This window comes from Dermacentor andersoni, chromosome 2 (assembly GCF_023375885.2).
Source record: "Dermacentor andersoni chromosome 2, qqDerAnde1_hic_scaffold, whole genome shotgun sequence".
Classification (NCBI taxonomy): domain Eukaryota; kingdom Metazoa; phylum Arthropoda; class Arachnida; order Ixodida; family Ixodidae; genus Dermacentor; species Dermacentor andersoni.
This window is the reverse complement of record NC_092815.1, coordinates 213,412,259-213,430,398: the sequence shown is the minus strand read 5'-3', so window position 1 is coordinate 213,430,398 and position 18,140 is coordinate 213,412,259. Positions and strand designations below refer to the sequence as shown.

At 48.9% G+C, this 18,140-nt stretch overlaps 1 protein-coding gene and 1 long non-coding RNA gene across 2 annotated transcripts in view; both read left to right on the top strand.

Annotated features, from left to right (window-relative positions):
* LOC140216010 (uncharacterized) overlaps positions 1–18,140 on the top strand; it is a 302,742-nt gene that overhangs the window by 28,209 nt on the left and 256,393 nt on the right. The window lies entirely within an intron of this gene.
* On the top strand, positions 278–3,522 carry LOC140216215 (putative nuclease HARBI1). The gene is made up of 3 exons (XM_072286620.1): positions 278–754; positions 1,598–1,736; positions 2,740–3,522. Exons 1-3 carry the CDS (start codon positions 407–409, stop codon positions 3,255–3,257), a joined length of 1,005 nt encoding a protein of 334 aa, XP_072142721.1. The 5' UTR covers positions 278–406; the 3' UTR covers positions 3,258–3,522.

Sequence of the window (18,140 nt, the reverse complement as noted above, 5' to 3'; positions counted from 1 at the left end):
ACAAATTTTGATGACGTCACACAGGTTGCCAATCTTCTGGGAAGGAACCGGTTCCCTGCTAGGAGAGGAACCGCGGAGAAGTGGTTCTCTCGAGGGTCGCGCGCGGGGGCGAGCATGATGTCGAGGGTTGCTAGGGCAACCGTGGCTGCCGGCTAACCTCGCGCCAGCTGACGAGCCGGCACCTAGACGAGACGAGACAGAGACGGCAATGGCGGCTCCTTTGGTTGTGTTTCTGGGGAGTGCCGAAAGACAACGACGCGACGAGAGGCAACGACGCGACGCGTTAGGCATGGCCGAAGAAGAGTTTCGAAGGCATTTTAGGCTCTCCAAAGACATAGTGTGACGTCTTTGCGATGAGCTGGAAGGACATCTCGGACCTCAAAGATTTCGTGGTGTCGACATTACGATGAAAGTGCTGTGCGCGCTGCGGTTTTTTGCCACCGGGAGCTTTCAACAGTGCGTCGGGAATGAAGAAGCGATTGCACTGTCGCAGCCTTCGATCAGCCGGATCATTACAGCCGTCGCCAAGGCCATTACGGTTGTGGGCAAAGAAAAAGGATGGGTTAGATTCCCATCCACGGCGCAACAGAAAGCCGCCGTCAAGGAAGGCTTTCTTAGCCGTGGAAAAATTCCAGGAGTTCTAGGATGTGTGGACGGGAGTCTGATAGCCATCGTTCGCCCTAAGAAGCTCGGCCCCGGCGAAACGGAATCGTACTGGAGCCGTAAAGGGTATTACGCCCTCAACTGCATGGTCGTGAGTATTGTTCATTGACAAATATTTTCGATATGTGATTGCGCGAGTGCACGTTGTAAAAAACTTCGTTTCGTTATTTTTCATCAATTGCCGGTAATACTTGCGTTCCTATTCGAGAAAGTAGCGTTTGTGTTGTATGTGTAATGACGACTTTGATCTTGGCAATAGAACCCGGCCGCACTTTTTCAGTGCTCTCTAATCACAGTTGAATAGCCTTTTCGATGCTACAATGTAAACACATTACGCGCGACTTAAACCGGAATAGACGCCGTAGCAGTGAAGGGAGTCTTCGTCTGCGAGCGATCCTAACAGAAGACGAGCCCTTGTGATTCTTATTCGACGTAAAACTAAAGCATTGTGGCCAACAGACTGTAAACGTGAAAAGGAGCATCCCATCAATGAAAATGGTGTGAGGGAGAATGAGAATGTGTGGACACCCATTTGCTCTAGCTGTTAATACGGCACATGCTGCCACTTCCGCGTTCTTTCGCTTGTAATAGGCACTTTGTCTGGAAGAACAAGAAAAAAACACAGGTGGCACTCTCTAGCAGAATCTTGTTCAATATGGACGGAAGAAACCAAAGGAATTATTTTGCACATTGTGTTGTGACCGCACGCCATACATGAGCACATGTACACATGCCAACATTGCATTTGTAGATAACATTGTTATCATGCTGATGATTAGTTCAACTGCCTACTGCGTATGTTGATATCTCCTTTTCTGTAATTGTGTTGGCTGACTGAACAGTAACTGATTGGCAAGTAGTGTTGTAAGCAAAAGTTTGTGCCAGATATTTGTTGCAGTGGCATTGACTCCTTCTCTTTGCTTTCTCTTACGAGGTGTGTGATGCAAAGCTGAATATCCTGGCAATTGACCCACGGTTTCCGGGATCGTGCCACGATTATTTCGTTTGGAGGCATTCTGCATTTCGCCGCCGCCTCACTCGTGGCCTGTTACTTCATGGAGAAGTCTTGCTTGGTAAGTGCACCTAAAGTAGCAGTGCTTCTTCCACATGTAAAACATACACAGTCAAATAGTTTTGCATCCTAGCAAGCTTTAAGAAAGCGTGATTTGCTAGAAATGTGTTGTGAATGTAGCAGTACCTAATGAACCTGCAGCGACTATCGAGAGAAACATGTCTCTCTTAGAAGGCAGATATTTTTACCAGCATGTATACAACAGCTGACATGTTATTCTGTTTATTTACTTATTAATTTCAATACACTGAATGCCACGTGGAGCGTTACAGGCAGGGGTGTAATTCTACAGAACACGTCGAAATGGCAGTTTTCAAGTATGATGGAAAAGGGTTGGTGACAATGGACTCGGGTAGCTGGTTCCTGGTCACTGTCCTTGGAACGAAGGAATAAGCGTGTGCGTGAAACTTTCGGCATCGACGTTAGTGATCGGTGTAGTATATATTGTAGAATAGTGCAAGTTGCGCTATTTTTCTTTGTGTCACAATGTCTGCAATTTTTTTTGTTGCAGCGACATGTGGTGCTGGAGTGATTATAAAGGATCAAACGGTTAGCTCGAGTCCGGGTACCTTCACGAGAAGAGGTACGAAAAGTAGAGTAAGGATCCCAGATACTGGCAGCATATTCGAGAGTAGACCTTAGAAGTGTTTTATAAAATAACACTTCTGAAGAGAGAAGAGCTAATTAGTTTTAGTGGAGGATGTACATTTAGGGAGAAGCAAATGGGATGAGCGGAGCAGAAAACCACGAGTATGAAATAAATATTACATGTCCAACTTAACCCGAGAATGAGATTTGCAGCCGAGACAACAGGTGAAATTGGGCTTTTCTTTAAAATGAGTCGAACTTTCTTTACAACTTTCTGGGAAGGTCAATGTTCGATAGATATTGCAACAATAAATCCAAGACCCGCTGCTGTTGTAAAAGGGCCCTGGCGTAAACTGTGTTCTTGCATTGTGCCTTAATGTATCCACGTTCGTTCACTGACGTGCAACACTTTACAGGGGACTCTGGGTACCCGCTAGAGCCATGGATCATGACTCCTGTGCCTGGTCACCCAAATCGCCTCACGGCAGAGGGGCGCTATAATGAGGCACACGCATCAATGCGAAATGCCGTTGAGCGGTGCATAGGAGTCGTCAAGAGCCGCTTCCGGTGCCTGCAGAGGTATCGGGTGCTCCACTACTCGCCTCAGAAAGCAGCCACTATTGTTGCAGCTTGTGCAGCGCTGCATAACCTCTGCCTTGCAGCAGGCGTGCCTCTGCCAGACGACCCAGGTGACGACGGTGCACATGACGACAGCGCACAGGAGCCAGCCCAGGCACAAGTGCCGCTTCAAGTACAGGTGCCACTGCAGGCGCACCCTGTACAGCCTTCTCGAGCTTTGTTTCAAAGAGGCCGTGCGGTGCGTGAATCCATAGTTGGTGTGTTTCGGCTGCCCAGAAATTTGCGCATTGCCTACCTGCAAAGTGTGTGCCGGCGCATTCGCTGGCAAATGAGGTGGAGACATGTGCTGGTGTAACATGTTTTATTTTTATTATCATAAAAGTAAATAGGCCGTGCACTTCAACATAACACATTGCGTGTGCTCACATGTGGCTAATCATAGTATGCTGCATACTGCAGTAGTGGAAAGCACATGATTTGTCTATGTTGAGCATGACAGATACACATGCAGTGACAAATAACCATGTGCCATTATGTTACTCCTTTGCTTTGTTCACTGTGCTTTTGAATATTGTCTCGCCAGGGAATTTTCTTTAAATAAAGGTTATTTCCAAGGTGAATGGCAACCAATCTTGCATTGTTGAATATTGCTTTGCAATGCCTATTTTACTGTGCAGTATGCATTGTTCCAAAGCTGAAGATGTCTGTTCATGTGTGACACGCAAGAGCAGCATGAGTTACACAGCAAATGAAATGTCGTCAGCAATCTGTATAGCACATATTAAAACGTATAGCAACAAACGAGACATGTCAAGCACTTATTGGAGCAGGATTTCGTTAAATAGCAGACACTCATGCTTACTACTGCTTTGTTTAAACTCAAGAGTTGCTTCAACATTGCATTTCTTGCACACATGATTTCACATAATGCTCGTAATTGCTGCTTAACAAGGTGCAACAATATAAACAAAATCATGACAATGAAACATTTCTTTATTTATTCATTTTATTCATTGGGTACCTGCTTCGATATTCAGGCATTACAGCAGGGAGGGTACAACTCATATAAATGAACACTCAGAATTACACTCATAAAGCATGGAAGAAATCATCATTTGAACAAATACAGACAGTGTCAGGTGGTAGAGTATTCCAGTCTCTTATAGTACGAACATAGAAAGAGTAGCGGAAAGCGTCACTTTTAACCCTCTATTGCATGGCGTCCCATATTTGGCACATACCGGTTACCATTCTTTTTCGCATGTGTAAGATTCCCAGTTGAGAATGTGATACCGTCAGAGTAAATCTCGTAGTTATGCGCACTTATTATGGCCAAGTGCTGCCATCTCTTGAGTGATACGCAAAACAGAGGTGAAGTAGATTTTGGGATGCGACGTGAAACTCGGAGGGGGCAAACACGAGCAATTGGTTTTTTTTTTCTCTGAAAAGTTCGACCGCAGAAACGTAGAAAAATTATTTTGGCATATTTTTTCTCCTCGCCAATTCAAGGCAGTTACTAGTTTTCTCAATTTTGCCTGCAACTACAGCAGAGAAACCGAAATCGGTGTGTGCCATATTTGGCACAGTATGAACTTGAAATACAACATATGGTAACGTGCTGCCATCTGTTCAATAGCCCGAAGCTGCAGGTCACTCTATCACAAGATGTAATTTTGACGATCGGTACGGTGAGGGCGAATTGTCTACCAAACAGCCGCCTGAAAAGTGAAAAGGAACTGAAATGTAAAGGAAGTGGTGCTTCAGAGGCACTCACAAGCGCGATAGATGACGTAGAGTTATCGTGTGTGCGTTGATACGACAACCGCGCCGTGACATTTCTGTCGAGTTTGGTGGGAGAGATCCAGTCCAAAAGACTCATCTCTGGTTTACCTCCGCCAAGGTGTTTCGCGAAATTGATTGCCCCAGCGTAGTAAAGGTCCATAACAGGCACATGGGTGGTGTCGACCTGCTGGACTCTCTGTTTGGACTTTACTGCATACATATCAGATGTCGAAGAAATGGCACTTTCGAATTTTTACGCCTATGCTAGACTTATCGGTACTAACAGCATGGGTATTGTACAGGAGGGTGCAGGAGCAGCTTAGGAGGAGACAAGTACTACCGCTGGCTCAATTAAAAGCAGAAATTGCAGAATGCCTAACCTCGCATAACAAGTGCCTACCCAACTAGCGACCAGGAAGGACTTCTAGTCAGGACATCGAATTCCATGTTCAAGTCAAAAAAGCACAGGGACCAGCGGCCGCAATGCCACCCAAAGACGACCGATCTGACCAAGTCAGCCACTGGCCAGAATTTGACGAGAAGAAACAAAGATGTAAGCGGCCACCTTGCACAAACAAGTCGTTGGTAAGATAGAAGAAGTGAAACATTCATCTGTGCCTGAACGCAGCAAACAACTGTTTCATTTCATTCCCCACATCACATTAAAAGGCCACCATCCGTGAAGCTTTGTTTTCCGCCCATGGCAGCAAGAGCGCTCAGCCATCTTCATGGTGTGCCATATTTGGCACAAAGCTTTATCTTTATTATTACAGTCATGTTTGTTCATTCAATCAATAATGAAAGCTGAAAAAATGACTTTCATAATTCATGCAATAGAGGGTCAAAAGGAATCTCACATATTTTTAATTTGTGATCTCGCCTTTTAGAAACATATGTGGGCGGCTGAAAATACAATTACCTGGCTATCCCCGTATTAGAGTGGTATATGTTATGAAGAAATTTTAATCTGAGATTTCGGCGACGGTGTTCAAGAAGATGCCAATTTAATGCTTTTTTGCTTTCTGTCATGCTAAGCATCCTGTCATAATTGCCAAGGACAAACCGAACTGCCCTGTTCTGCACTTTTTCTAGTTTATCTACAAGTTCTGTAGCATATGGATCCCAGCAAACACACGCATACTCCAGTGTACTGCGCACATGTGTGAAATACAGTTGCTCCCTAAGTTTCTGTGGCAAGCTACTAAAGTTACGTTTCAAAAAATCTAATGCTCCGACAGCCTTGTTCGTAACATGAGTAACGTGTCTGTTCCACCTTAGATCAGCAGAAAAAAATACATCTAAGTATTTATATTCTGACACTTGTTCAAGAGTAGCATTATTTATAGTGTTACGATTGCTGTCGTATGAGCTCTTCCAGGTAAAGGTGACGTGGACACTCTTTTTCTCATTCAGTGACATTTTCCATTTTTCACACCACATGGCAATCAAATCCAAATCGTCTTGTAGTGCTTGTTGGTCAGATTCGCTGTTGATGACCCTATATACTATACAGTCATCTGCAAACATTGTAAATATTTATTTATTTATTTATATGTACCTTACAGGCCTTCGAGAAGGTATAGTGTAAATGGGGAAATACGGTAACATATTAGTATGGAATCGGGAAAGAAATAAACTGCAGCATAATGAAAGGAGTACGCACAGAACATGGAAAATTATTACATTAGCAAATACAATATGTAGAGCAATAACAATAAATGGTAAACAACAACATAATAGCATAATAACATTGTAAACATTTTTGCATGTTATACAGTAGTCAGTATTGTAAAGAAATTGGGACCACTGAAATTCTTTAACTTGTAGAAAAAATGCAAGAAAATTACAAAAGACATGACGTGTTTAGACGGTTGAAACGGCATATTGATCGTTTAGCAGATTGCGAAATGCAGTGTGTTTATATTGGCATGCAATGGTATCTGGTAGTGCGTTCCATAAACGGACCGCACGGGGCAAAGTTGAAAAATTCAAAGCGTGTGTGTTGCCATAAATCGCGACAGCGCGTCGACTTGGCGTTGACCTATTGAAACCCATGCGCTGATGTTCACCTCTTCGTCGGGCTCGTAGAACGGCGGGCAGACTCCGATGGCGCTCGCCCTTCCAACTAGGGAGAGGACGCGCCCTGGCGGTCCGGGCAGGCTGCCTCCTCCGGTTCCTCTGTGATTAACACGTTTGTTAGAATATGGTGCGCAAAAGCTCCGTCAACGAGTGTGCTTACCTGCTTTCGGCGTGCAAGGCGGCTGCATCACGGCGGGCGTTATACACATCTTTCTTCCACACGCCGCGCCATTGGGCTGCAGTTTTCACTGCCGGGCCCTCAGCATTCAGCAAGGCAGTCACTGGCTGCCAGAGCTCCTCCTTGCGCGCCGCCGTCAGCTGTTGACCCAACACACACGACGCCTTCGCAAGGTAGGGGTGCTCTTCAACAAATGACAGGAGTATATCGCGCGGCCTCGCTCAAACATGAGGACCCAGTTTCGGATTCGGCGCGCAAACTGGCAAGTCCAAAACGTAAACAAAGCGAGGCAACTTGTTTGCATAACGTATGGCACACCACCTAGCGACTAAATAAGAAAACAACACAAATAAAATTACAACTCCCAGTAGCGCTCTGCGCCGCAAGCTCACATTTATTACTAAAAATATATTTGCAAGTGTTCTATACAAACCAATGTTTTTTTATCAAACCAGCAACATCCTTCAATTGCTATACCGTCCCCTAAGTACAAACAAAAATGATGACGTGATCTTCCGGCAGACCGCCGCTCGTTGATTGGTTCCCCTCACGCCGCCCCGTTCCACTCTTTCTCCGAGTGACGTAATCCAGACGTAACAGCCAAAGGGAACCGGTTCCCAAAGGAACCGCTACAGAATACGGCCCCAGGCGTGTTTCAGTGCCACGTGTCTTCGTGTGTGCGTGTGTGTGTGTGTGCCACGCTTGTCAAAGCGCAGCAGCCGGGGAGAGGAGCTCCCCAAGTGTGAAGCGAGGAGGTCTGACAGGCGCCGGCCAGGCGATGCGTCACTACACTCGTCTCAACTTGTCTCTCAGCTCGTCCGAGCTCCGCCGTCACGTGGTCTCATCCCGTGACCTTCCTTCTTGCCCGCGACGCCGAGAGTATAAGAGCAGCTGCCCCCGGACGCCAGGAGAGAGGCTCCGATTTCTTCTGTCGAGTTACGTGCTCTCCCGTCTCTCACTTCGGTCGACCTGACCGCCCGCTCTTTTGCGATGTTAGAATAAACCAGTTGTTCTGTTACCAGTCGACTCATGCTTTGCCGGGACCTTCGGATGCTTCCAGTGCCCCAGGCCGCCAGGCCAACGCTACCCTTGGGGCTTGCGACCCATTTGCAACAACGGGCGTCAGCGCTGAGTTTGCAACAACTCGTGCCAGCGGTGCGATTCCAACAACTGGCTGGTAGCGGTGAGATCGCGACAACGGAGGCCAGCAGCGAAGATATGCAGTTGACTGTATGCTGAGCAGCACAACGACCATCCGGGAGCAGTGCAACGAGCCCTGTGTGATGACTGGTTGCCTGCAGCGGAACGACTGCGCTGAATTCTTGGCTGCGAGGTTTGGTGAGTGCGGGACTTTCTTCTTCTGAGTTTTGCCAGGCTTTTGTTAGTGTCAGAAACAGAGCTGGTAATTGTGGTTGTCGTTGCTGCCGGGTTAGTTTGCGGCAAGACAATAGTAGGCAGTAGAGAAAGCAGCATTCAGAGCAGCCATGGATTTGAAGTCGTTGCGCAAACCGAAATTGCTGGAGCTTGCAAGAGAGTTGGGTCTGGATGTCTCAGACAAACTCAGAAAACCAGAACTGCTAAGGGCTATTCTTGAGTTAGAAGCTGAGGATGACGAGCTGTCGGAATGCCTTGAGACCATTGAGGAGAGGGAGACGGCAAAAAGACAGGAGCGCGAACTTAAAGAACAGAAAGAGAGACAGGAGCGTGAACTTAAAGAACAGAAAGAGAAAGATGAGCGTGAACGAAAAGAACAGAAAGAAAAAGAAGAGCGCGAACACGCTTTGGAAATGAAGCGTCTCGAGGTAGAGATGGAACGCGCTCGTAATGGAAGTCAGGCACACGGTGCAGGAGAACGAGTATCGTTCAAAATGACTGACCTGATGCGGCCGTTTAAGCTTGGAGAGGACATTGGTTTGTTCCTGGTTAACTTTGAGCGAACGTGCGAGAAGCAGGGGTTCTCTCGGGAAACGTGGCCACAGCGCTTGCTCACTTTGTTACCCGGCGAGGCGGCCGACGTAGTCGCTCGCTTGAAGAGAGAGGAGGCAGAGGATTTCGACAAAGTGAAATCGAGTCTGCTAAAAAAGTACAGGCTGTCAGCGGAGGCTTTCCGTCGGAAGTTTCGGGAAAACGAGAAAGGCAGAAGTGAGTCATATACAGAGTTTGCGTACAGGCTTATGTCAAACATGGAGGAGTGGCTCAAAGAAGAGAAAGCGTTTGGTGACCACGAGAAAGTTCTGCAGTGTTTCGGGCTAGAACAGTTTTATAGTCGGTTACCTGAGAACGTGCGGTACTGGGTCTTGGATAGGCCAGACGTTAGTACGGTGGCTAGAGCCGCTGAGCTAGCCGAGGAGTTTGTGACGCGTCGGGCTCGCGGAGCTAAGGACGGTCAAAAGGGTGAATTTGGCTCCAAGTTTGAGAGGCCGAAGTTCACACCCATGAGAGCAAAGGGGGACACACGTAGTGCGGATGCGAGTGAAAGCAGTCCGACCGAACGTAAGGAGACGGCGGCAACCGAAGCCGAACGCAGAAAGCGGTTCGAGACGAGGCAAGCGCGCGTTTGTTATACGTGCCAGAAGCCGGGTCACTTTTCGGCGCAGAGTCCAGAAACAAAAACAAAAGTCGTGTTTTTGTCTTTATGCAGCACTGACGAGAACATGAAGCTTCTCGAGCCTTACATGCGAGACCTCCTCGTGAACGGGAAAGAGTGCCGAGTGCTTCGCGATTCCGCAGCTACAATGGATGTAGTTCACCCCTCTTACGTAGAACCCGATATGTTCACGGGCGAGTGCGCATGGATCAAGCAAGCCGTGGAAGCTCACAGCGTGTGTCTGCCCGTAGCAAAAGTGTTTATTGAAGGACCTTTCGGAGCGCTTGAGACGGAGGCCGCAGTGTCATCTATGCTGCCCCCCCAGTACCCGTACCTATTCTCGAACAGGTCCGATCACCTCCTGCGCGAGAAGGGGCTTTTGTTTGGTGAGGCTAGCGTTCAGGCCTTAACCAGATCGAAGGTTCGGGAGCTCGCTGCAAAGGCGGTAGTTGCGGGACCGACGTTGTCGAACAATGAGAAAGGGTCAGAGGTGCAGCAAGCTGATATTCAGAGCACGCCCGAACTGAATAAAATTGAGCCTGTAGCGTTAAAGGCATCAGATACTGCAGAGGAAATTCCCGATGCGGGAAAGTTAGAAGAGCTATCTGCAGATTTGCTCATCGCGCCTACGTCAGATGGACTTAATAGGTTGCTAAAAGTCAGCCGGTCGGCTTTGATAGCCGAGCAAAGGAAGGATGGCAGCCTAGAAAACATCCGCTGCATTGTCAAGGAAGGTATCGCCAAGAAAAATGCTCGCTTTGTGGAAAGAGGTGGGGTCCTGTACCGGAAGTATCTAGACCGCAGGGGAGTGGAGTTCGATCAGCTGATCGTGCCTCAATGCTATCGTCAGGATCTGTTGCGCTTGTCGCATGGGGGTTCGTGGTCCGGACACCTAGGAGTTAAGAAAACTAAGGACCGTCTCTTGCAAGAGCCAGGGTGTTTTCGGGACGCAGACCACTTTGTGAAGACATGTGACACCTGTCAGCGGGTGGGCAAACCAGGGGACAAATCGAGGGCGCCGTTGAAGTTGGTACCTATCATTACGGAGCCTTTTAGACGGCTCGTTATTGATACAGTGGGACCTCTGCCGGTAACAGCCACGGGGTACAGACACATTTTGACTGTGATCTGCCCAGCGACAAAGTTCCCTGAAGCAGTGCCGCTTAAAGAACTCAGCTCAGTTGAGATAGTCAATGCACTACTGTCCATATTTGCGCGAGTTGGTTTTCCTGCGGAAATCCAATCAGATCAGGGCACAGTGTTTACTAGCGCTTTGACGACAGCCTTTCTCGAAAGGTGCGGGGTAAAGCTGTTACACAGCTCAGTGCACCACCCCCAGTCGAATTCCGTTGAGAAGCTCCACTCCGTCATGAAGCGCGTGTTGAGAGCATTGTGTTTTGAACATCAAACTGACTGGGAGCTGTGTCTGCCTGGGGTAATGTTTGCATTACGGACCGCGCCGCATGCGGCTACGGGGTTTTCGCCAGCTGAGCTGGTGTACGGTCGCTCGCTGCGGTCTCCGCTTCGCATGCTTCGAGAATCGTGGGAAGGCAGGGGCGACGACCCAGTCGTGGTGGAGTACGTGCTTAAGCTCCTCGAACGCTTACGAAAGGCACAGGAGTTGTCAGGTGAAGCAATGGCAAAGGCCCAGCAGAGGGCCAAGGTTTATTATGATCGGACCGCCAGGGCCCGTCGTTTTGAGGTGGGCGATGAGGTCATGCTATTGCGCACATCGCTAAAGAACAAACTCGACGTGCAGTGGGAGGGCCCAGCACGGATTGTTCAAAAACTGTCGGACGTTAACTACGTGGTGAGTCTGCCAGGAAAGCGGAAAGCACAGCAAGTTTACCACTGTAATCTGCTCAAACCCTATAAGCAACGGGAAGCAGTGGTGTGCATGATGGTAAACGTTCCCGAAGAGCTTCCGGTCGAGCTTCCGGGACTAGGCTCAGTGACGAACAGAAAAGACACCGATCAAGTCATTAGTGACTTAATCAGTAAAGCATCGCTGTCGCCTGAGCAGAAAACCGAACTACACCAGCTCTTACAAGAGTTTCAAGGTCTGTTCTCTGAGAGGCCTGGTAGGACTTCTGTCCTTACTCATGACATAGAACTTACCTCCCCAGAGCCAGTACGATCCAAGGCGTACCGGGTGTCACCCCGCCAGAGCGATATTATGGAGGCTGAGGTAAAGAAAATGCTACAGCTCGGTGTTATTGAGGCGGGTGAGAGTGATTATACCTCCCCTTTGATTTTAGTTGAGGTACCGGGCAAGGAACCTCGTCCTTGCGTCGACTACCGCAGGCTTAATTCCATCACTAAGGATCAAATTTATCCGATCCCTAACATCGAGGAGCGCCTTGAGAGAGTGAGTAGCGCGCAGTTTATTTCCACCCTAGATCTTGTCAGGGGTTATTGGCAGGTTCCACTTACAGAAGAGGCTAGTAGGTATGCGGCGTTCATTTCACCAATGGGAACATTCCGTCCTAAAGTGTTGAGCTTTGGTTTGAAGAACGCGCCATACTGCTTTTCAAGCCTCATGGATAAAGTGTTGCGGGGACAGCAAGAATTCGCTTTACCGTATCTAGACGACGTAGCGATATTCTCCGCATCCTGGCCTGAGCATATGGCCCACTTGCGGGCAGTGCTAACCCGCCTGCGCGATGCGGGCTTGACAGTCAAGGCTCCCAAGTGCCAGTTAGCACAGGCCGAGGTTGTCTACCTCGGACACGTGATTGGTCGGGGTCGTCGCCGCCCCTCTGAAATAAAGGTGGCCGCTGTGCGAGACTTCCCGCAACCGCGCACGAAGACCGATATTCGGTCGTTCTTAGGTGTCGCCGGCTACTATCAGAGGTACATCCCCAGGTACTCTGATATCGCGGCTCCCTTGACGGATGCTCTAAGAAAGACAGAGCCGCAAACTGTCGTCTGGGATGAGACGAAGGAAAGAGCTTTTAGCGCCCTAAAGAGCGCCCTAACAAGCCAGCCTGTGCTATGATCGCCCGACTACACAAAAGGGTTCGTTGTTCAGTGTGATGCTAGTGAGCGAGGCATGGGCGTTGTACTGTGCCAACGGGAAAATGGAGAAGTAGAACAACCCGTCCTGTATGCTAGTTGTAAGCTGACCAGTCGTGAGCAGGCGTACAGCGCCACCGAGAAAGAGTGTGCGTGTATCGTGTGGGCCGTTCAGAAATTGTCATGCTACCTAGCCGGCTCGAGGTTTATCATTGAGACGGATCACTGCCCTCTCCAATGGCTGCAGACCATATCTCCCAAAAATGGCCGCCTCCTGCGCTGGAGCCTCGCTTTGCAACAATATTCCTTTGAGGTGCGTTACAAAAAGGGGAGTCTCAACGGTAACGCCGATGGCTTAAGTCGAAGCCCCTAACGTGGGAATCAGCCTCAAAATTGTTTGTTACTGATGTTTTCTTCCTGAGGCAGGATTTTTTTAACATATTGCTTTTGTGTAGTGTTTCAAAGTGATGATGTGCTTTCTAGTGCAATTTTCCGATTTGTGGACGCGTTCTGAGTGCTGCTAAACTACTGTAAGGAACTAGGCAGTAGTATAATAGGGGAAAGAGCCTGGCAGGGCTTAGTGAGGGTTGTTTCGTGCTTGCTGACTGAGCGGTTGAGTTTCGGCGTAGTTCTAACGCTTGCCGGGAACGAGAACAAAAATGTCAACTCTCCCTAAGTCACTTTGCAGTGTCCTGTATGAACCTGAACGAGAGAACGAGGCCTTCTCTGTGCGCTGCGCTCAAGAAACGCCGAAGGACGACCGTCTTCGGTTATGAGCATCATCAAGCGACATCCCTCCGGACAGCGGATGCAGTCCCCTGACCATCGGGATCTCCTTCCCCCGGCGGGGCGGTCTGTTACGTTTCGCCTACGGCGCGCGGTATAGCCGGCGCGGATGCAACGGACGCCGGGGCTTCGTTCCAAGCAGCAGACATTTTGGCCCGTTCAGCGCCGCCGATACGCCTCCCCGCCAAGCGCGTCCAGGCGTGTTTCAGTGCCACGTGTCTTCGTGTGTGCGTGTGTGTGTGTGTGCCACGCTTGTCAAAGCGCAGCAGCCGGGGAGAGGAGCTCCCCAAGTGTGAAGCGAGGAGGTCTGACAGGCGCCGGCCAGGCGATGCGTCACTACACTCGTCTCAACTTGTCTCTCAGCTCGTCCGAGCTCCGCCGTCACGTGGTCTCATCCCGTGACCTTCCTTCTTGCCCGCGACGCCGAGAGTATAAGAGCAGCTGCCCCCGGACACCAGGAGAGAGGCTCCGATTTCTTCTGTCGAGTTACGTGCTCTCCCGTCTCTCACTTCGGTCGACCTGACCGCCCGCTCTTTTGCGATGTTAGAATAAACCAGTTGTTCTGTTACCAGTCGACTCATGCTTTGCCGGGACCTTCGGATGCTTCCAGTGCCCCAGGCCGCCAGGCCAACGCTACCCTTGGGGCTTGCGACCCATTTGCAACAACGGGCGTCAGCGCTGAGTTTGCAACAACTCGTACCAGCGGTGCGATTCCAACAGCGCCATCTGCCGACGCGGCGCCTGCTGTTGAGGGGGTCGCTGGAGCAGCGATGCGCATGCCCGTCCGATCATATCTGCAGGCATGACATGTAGATTTGCCTGACTTGCTTACGGTGCTCGTAGACCAAACAGTAAGTGGGGTGTCGCTTGCTCTGCTCCGTCGCATCTGCGCCACTGTTTTACGCACAGGCTGCGGTTGGGTTGGCTTGCGCGTCCGCCGCATTTCGCTTTTTCGTCTTTCAGTTATCGCGTGCTGCATTGCCTTCTCCGACGCATTTAGATGACTCGCGCCAAATGTCTTTCCTCGGCGTTATATTATCCCAAACGCTTCGAATATTTCCTGCCGCATATGTAAGGGCGGTTTTGCAATTGGTGTCCCTCGTCGAGTTCAGCAATAGAACGGAAATGAAGGCACCACTATGCCGCGTGAAGGAGCAAGACGGTAAAAGGGGAAATTAGGGGCACCGTACTTTTTTGTTATCAAACCTTTCAACAAGGCTTGAACAACAAATGCACGCGAGGGTGTCACTGGTTGCGGCAACGCTGCCACGTGCGCGAGAAGATAAACCCTGCTGCATGTGTGCGCTGGTATGAACTTCCAGCTACAGTTGTCGCCATGGGAATACGTTAGGTTGCGTTACTTGTCGGGTCGACAACCGACAGAGTCCTGTCTTGTGTGTACATAGGACGAGCCAACGTGCTGCTGCTATTTTCATAAATTAAAATGTGTACAACTGTATGCATAGTTTGAGTACGCTGTAAATGTCCCGTAGCCGGTGATGGCGCCTCCGAGGTGCCGTGGTATCCACTCGTAACGCAATATCACGAGGAGACGCCCAACTGGCACTCCTCGCTAAGAGCACAACAAAATGCGTCTGATGTGGCACTGGAGAGGTGGCACGCTGACAGGCGGCTCTCCATGATAGTCCATACATCTCCGACTCGCTAAAAAAATCGAAATTAATTCTGAGGTAATACGTACTTCAATCACAATAAGATAAAGCAGCACGTCGTAGGGGAGGTTCTGGGTTAATTCTGACCACCATGGGACTTTCAGTGCACCGGCATTTAAGTGCACTAGCGTATTTCCATTTTGCCCGATTGCAATGCGGCTGCCACTGCCTCGAATGGTCTGTCCAGGGCACAAGGTATATAGTGCGGCTGATTAACGCTCTTAAAGACCATCAATCCGAACAAGTGGACCTAGTGTCTCCACATAGAGAGCCTTATTTACGCTGACGGCACATCAGTCGCTACATAGGACAATTCTGGCAATAATCTAATTTCATGTCAAGCAATTATTCACAGAAATTTCTCGCAGGACAACCAGGCTATACAATATCTGTGCTTTGTTTTGTCTGGAAACATGTAACATATTTAAGTAGCGAGAACGGAAAACATGGCAATATAATGCACCATCAGCTAGATCTCTTGGGCCAGCTTACGTTGATAAAACCTGCCTGAGCGACAGTGTTGCCCACGCATGAAAATGAGTGAGAGGCGGAGGCCTTGGGCACTATACGTTGTGGCAATCGCTTTAAAGAACTGCGTAGTCTTCCATCGCACGCTTTAGCTGACCAGCTGACAAGCGAGGAGCGGAGACGATCAACGACAATGGCGCATGATTAAAAGGGTTCCTAAAATTGCCTGCAATACAGCTGTAAAATACTGCGCGAAAGCGGCAGCCGAGGATTAGTCGTGCTTCAGTTCATCTTTCGAAATCACGTCCTACATACCGTTGTAAGAACGAAAGTGCACTGTGGAGCTGTTGTTTGAGGGATGGTCGCAGGGTAAAATATGGCGACCGATGGAGAAGTCGAGGAGAGCAGTGAGCAGAATTATTAGGGCATACCGCAACCGTGGGGGAACTTTTGCTGATGAAGAGCGCAGTGCGCGAACAAGAGCAAGAAACAATCTCACTGATTTGGTCGTCGTTGCCTGTGTTGTGGTGGACCCGCTCATGAACGCCGACGAAATTCGCGACGAGCTTTGGCTGAGGGTCTCGTCTAGCACAATACCGCGGCGACTGCGAGAAGCAGGGCTGAAGAGCTGCGTGGCTGCTCAGAAGCCTCATCTGACAGAGTGCCACAGTGAACTAAGACTTGTGTTCGGGTGTTCTGTTAAAGATTAGACAGTGCATGAATGACGCCAAGTGGTTTTCGGCGATGAATGTGCCTTCTCATCGCGGCGCGATGAGCAGCGTCTTGTTTGGCGCCCTATGAGTTGCAGGTGATAATTAGAGCAAGTAAAAAAATTCTACCTTACTCCAATAGTGTCATCTGTCAGCTCAGCGCCGTCTCTATCAAAAATTTTCCGTGAGTAATAACATGCATATTAGAAAAGGCAGCGCTTGTCGTTTTCCTATGCCAGAGTGCGGGTTCCGCGCACTGACTACGGTTGGCTACAGCTTAGGTAAAGCTTTAGGTAAAATGAATGGGAAAAGGACGTGTGAAATGTTTTACTTTAATGAATAAATTGCGCTACAACTAACATGATTGCGAAGCCCAATTTAGGTAATATTAAAACCGACACGCTTTGTTTTTAGGTGCTTGTGTCAGCCATCGGGCATCGCCAGGGAGGCGTCGTGTAAACATGGCGCCCTATCTTGAAAATGGGTAGAACTGAGCAAAGACGAAAGAAAGCGGCGTTGTGCGTGTTCAAGTTTTATTGTGGCCGTTCTATTTTGAGCATGGGTGTGTACAAGGTTTTCACGCATCTGCAAGATAATACAAAGAATGGCAAAGCTTCAGCGGAGCCCTCAAAGAAGACGCGCTGGGCATCACCGTAGTCATTGGCTGTCCTTCTGCTGCTGTCCGAAAATTTGGTAAGTGTGCATTACAAGCGTTGAGTTGTGAAAAGACGGTACTGTTCCCGAGTGTTTCTTTTCTACTCAATTGCAAGTTTCAAAATAAGAAATAGCGTACGATTATTTGTAGGAAATAAAGGCTATCATTCCAGAAGATGTGCTCAATTCCTTCGCCGTCTTGCTTGCAGACGCTTGTTTGCCTGCTGCTATACATGACTCAAGTCTACCACACCACCATGCCTGCGTACCAAATTACGAAACGGCAAGAAGAAATTATGGTAAATTTCATGGAAAAGAACCCGTCTTGCTAATAGGTGTTGGGAATTCGATGTGAATTTCTCAGCCGCAAAAAGGTAAGATTTGTTGAAGGAACTGGCGGCACTGCTGAATGCGGAAGAGCCGCCAGTCAAGACAGAGCGCGAATGGAGGATGTGGTGGGCGAAGTTTGTGTATAAATCATGGCGAGACGCCGATAAGTTTCGGCTGAGCAGAGGTGAATGAAAAGTAGGTTTTAATGAATGTGGTTCACCTTCTCACGAGTGGACGTTTCTCTTGCAGAACAACCGCCGGTGTTCGACGCCGCGTGTTCCAACTTCTCGGAGCTGGCAGCTCTGTCGGTCTTCGAGAGCCTTTTTTCCTGTCAAGTCCATCCGATGTGAGGATACTATTTGTAAGTTTACTGCTCTATTTTGTTTTCTTGATGGTGATGTAGGCGCCTAAAAATATCACGGAAGTGTAATGTGACGGCAAATAGCAGAAAGTAAAGAGCAGCCTGAAGTGTGCACATTATGCAATTATGGTGGACAACAGATACCCTGCGTAGTTCCATCTAGATCATCTTAACCACTCGACCAATGAAGTGGTAATGCAGGGTAAAGCAACATGACCTTGTGTTTAAATTGAAATTGTGTCGCCTATAGCTGTACAGTTTGGCAAAGAGAGTGCAGGCGTGGTGTCGAGCAAGGCAGTAGCACATTGCATGTGATATCCAGGTGTTATAAAGTATCCTTCCTTATGTTCGCATATTTGCAGGAGAGCGAACCATAATTGCCCCACCGAGACCTGCCAAGGGGTCCCGAAACTCAGCCGGGCCGCAGAAGACAAACAGGCGCATCCCGTGCCACGGCGCCTGCCCAACGTAGGAGGTCGAGGCGCGGAGAGCGTGAGCTATTTTGCATATCACTTGTGGACAGAACTAATGAGTATAACAAGCACATGCGGAAGGGCATTCCATCAAGTGATGTTCTGCTTTGTTTACATAACCAAAGTAATCAAAAAGCGAAAT

Coding starts and splice junctions, on each gene's coding strand:
- LOC140216215 (XM_072286620.1), top strand. CDS start 407: ATGAAAGTGCTGTGCGCGCTGCGGTTTTTTGCCACCGGGAGCTTTCAA. Junction 755..1,597: donor ACGCCCTCAACTGCATGGTC/GTGAGTATTGTT, acceptor TTCTCTTACGAG/GTGTGTGATGCAAAGCTGAA. Junction 1,737..2,739: donor TCATGGAGAAGTCTTGCTTG/GTAAGTGCACCT, acceptor AACACTTTACAG/GGGACTCTGGGTACCCGCTA.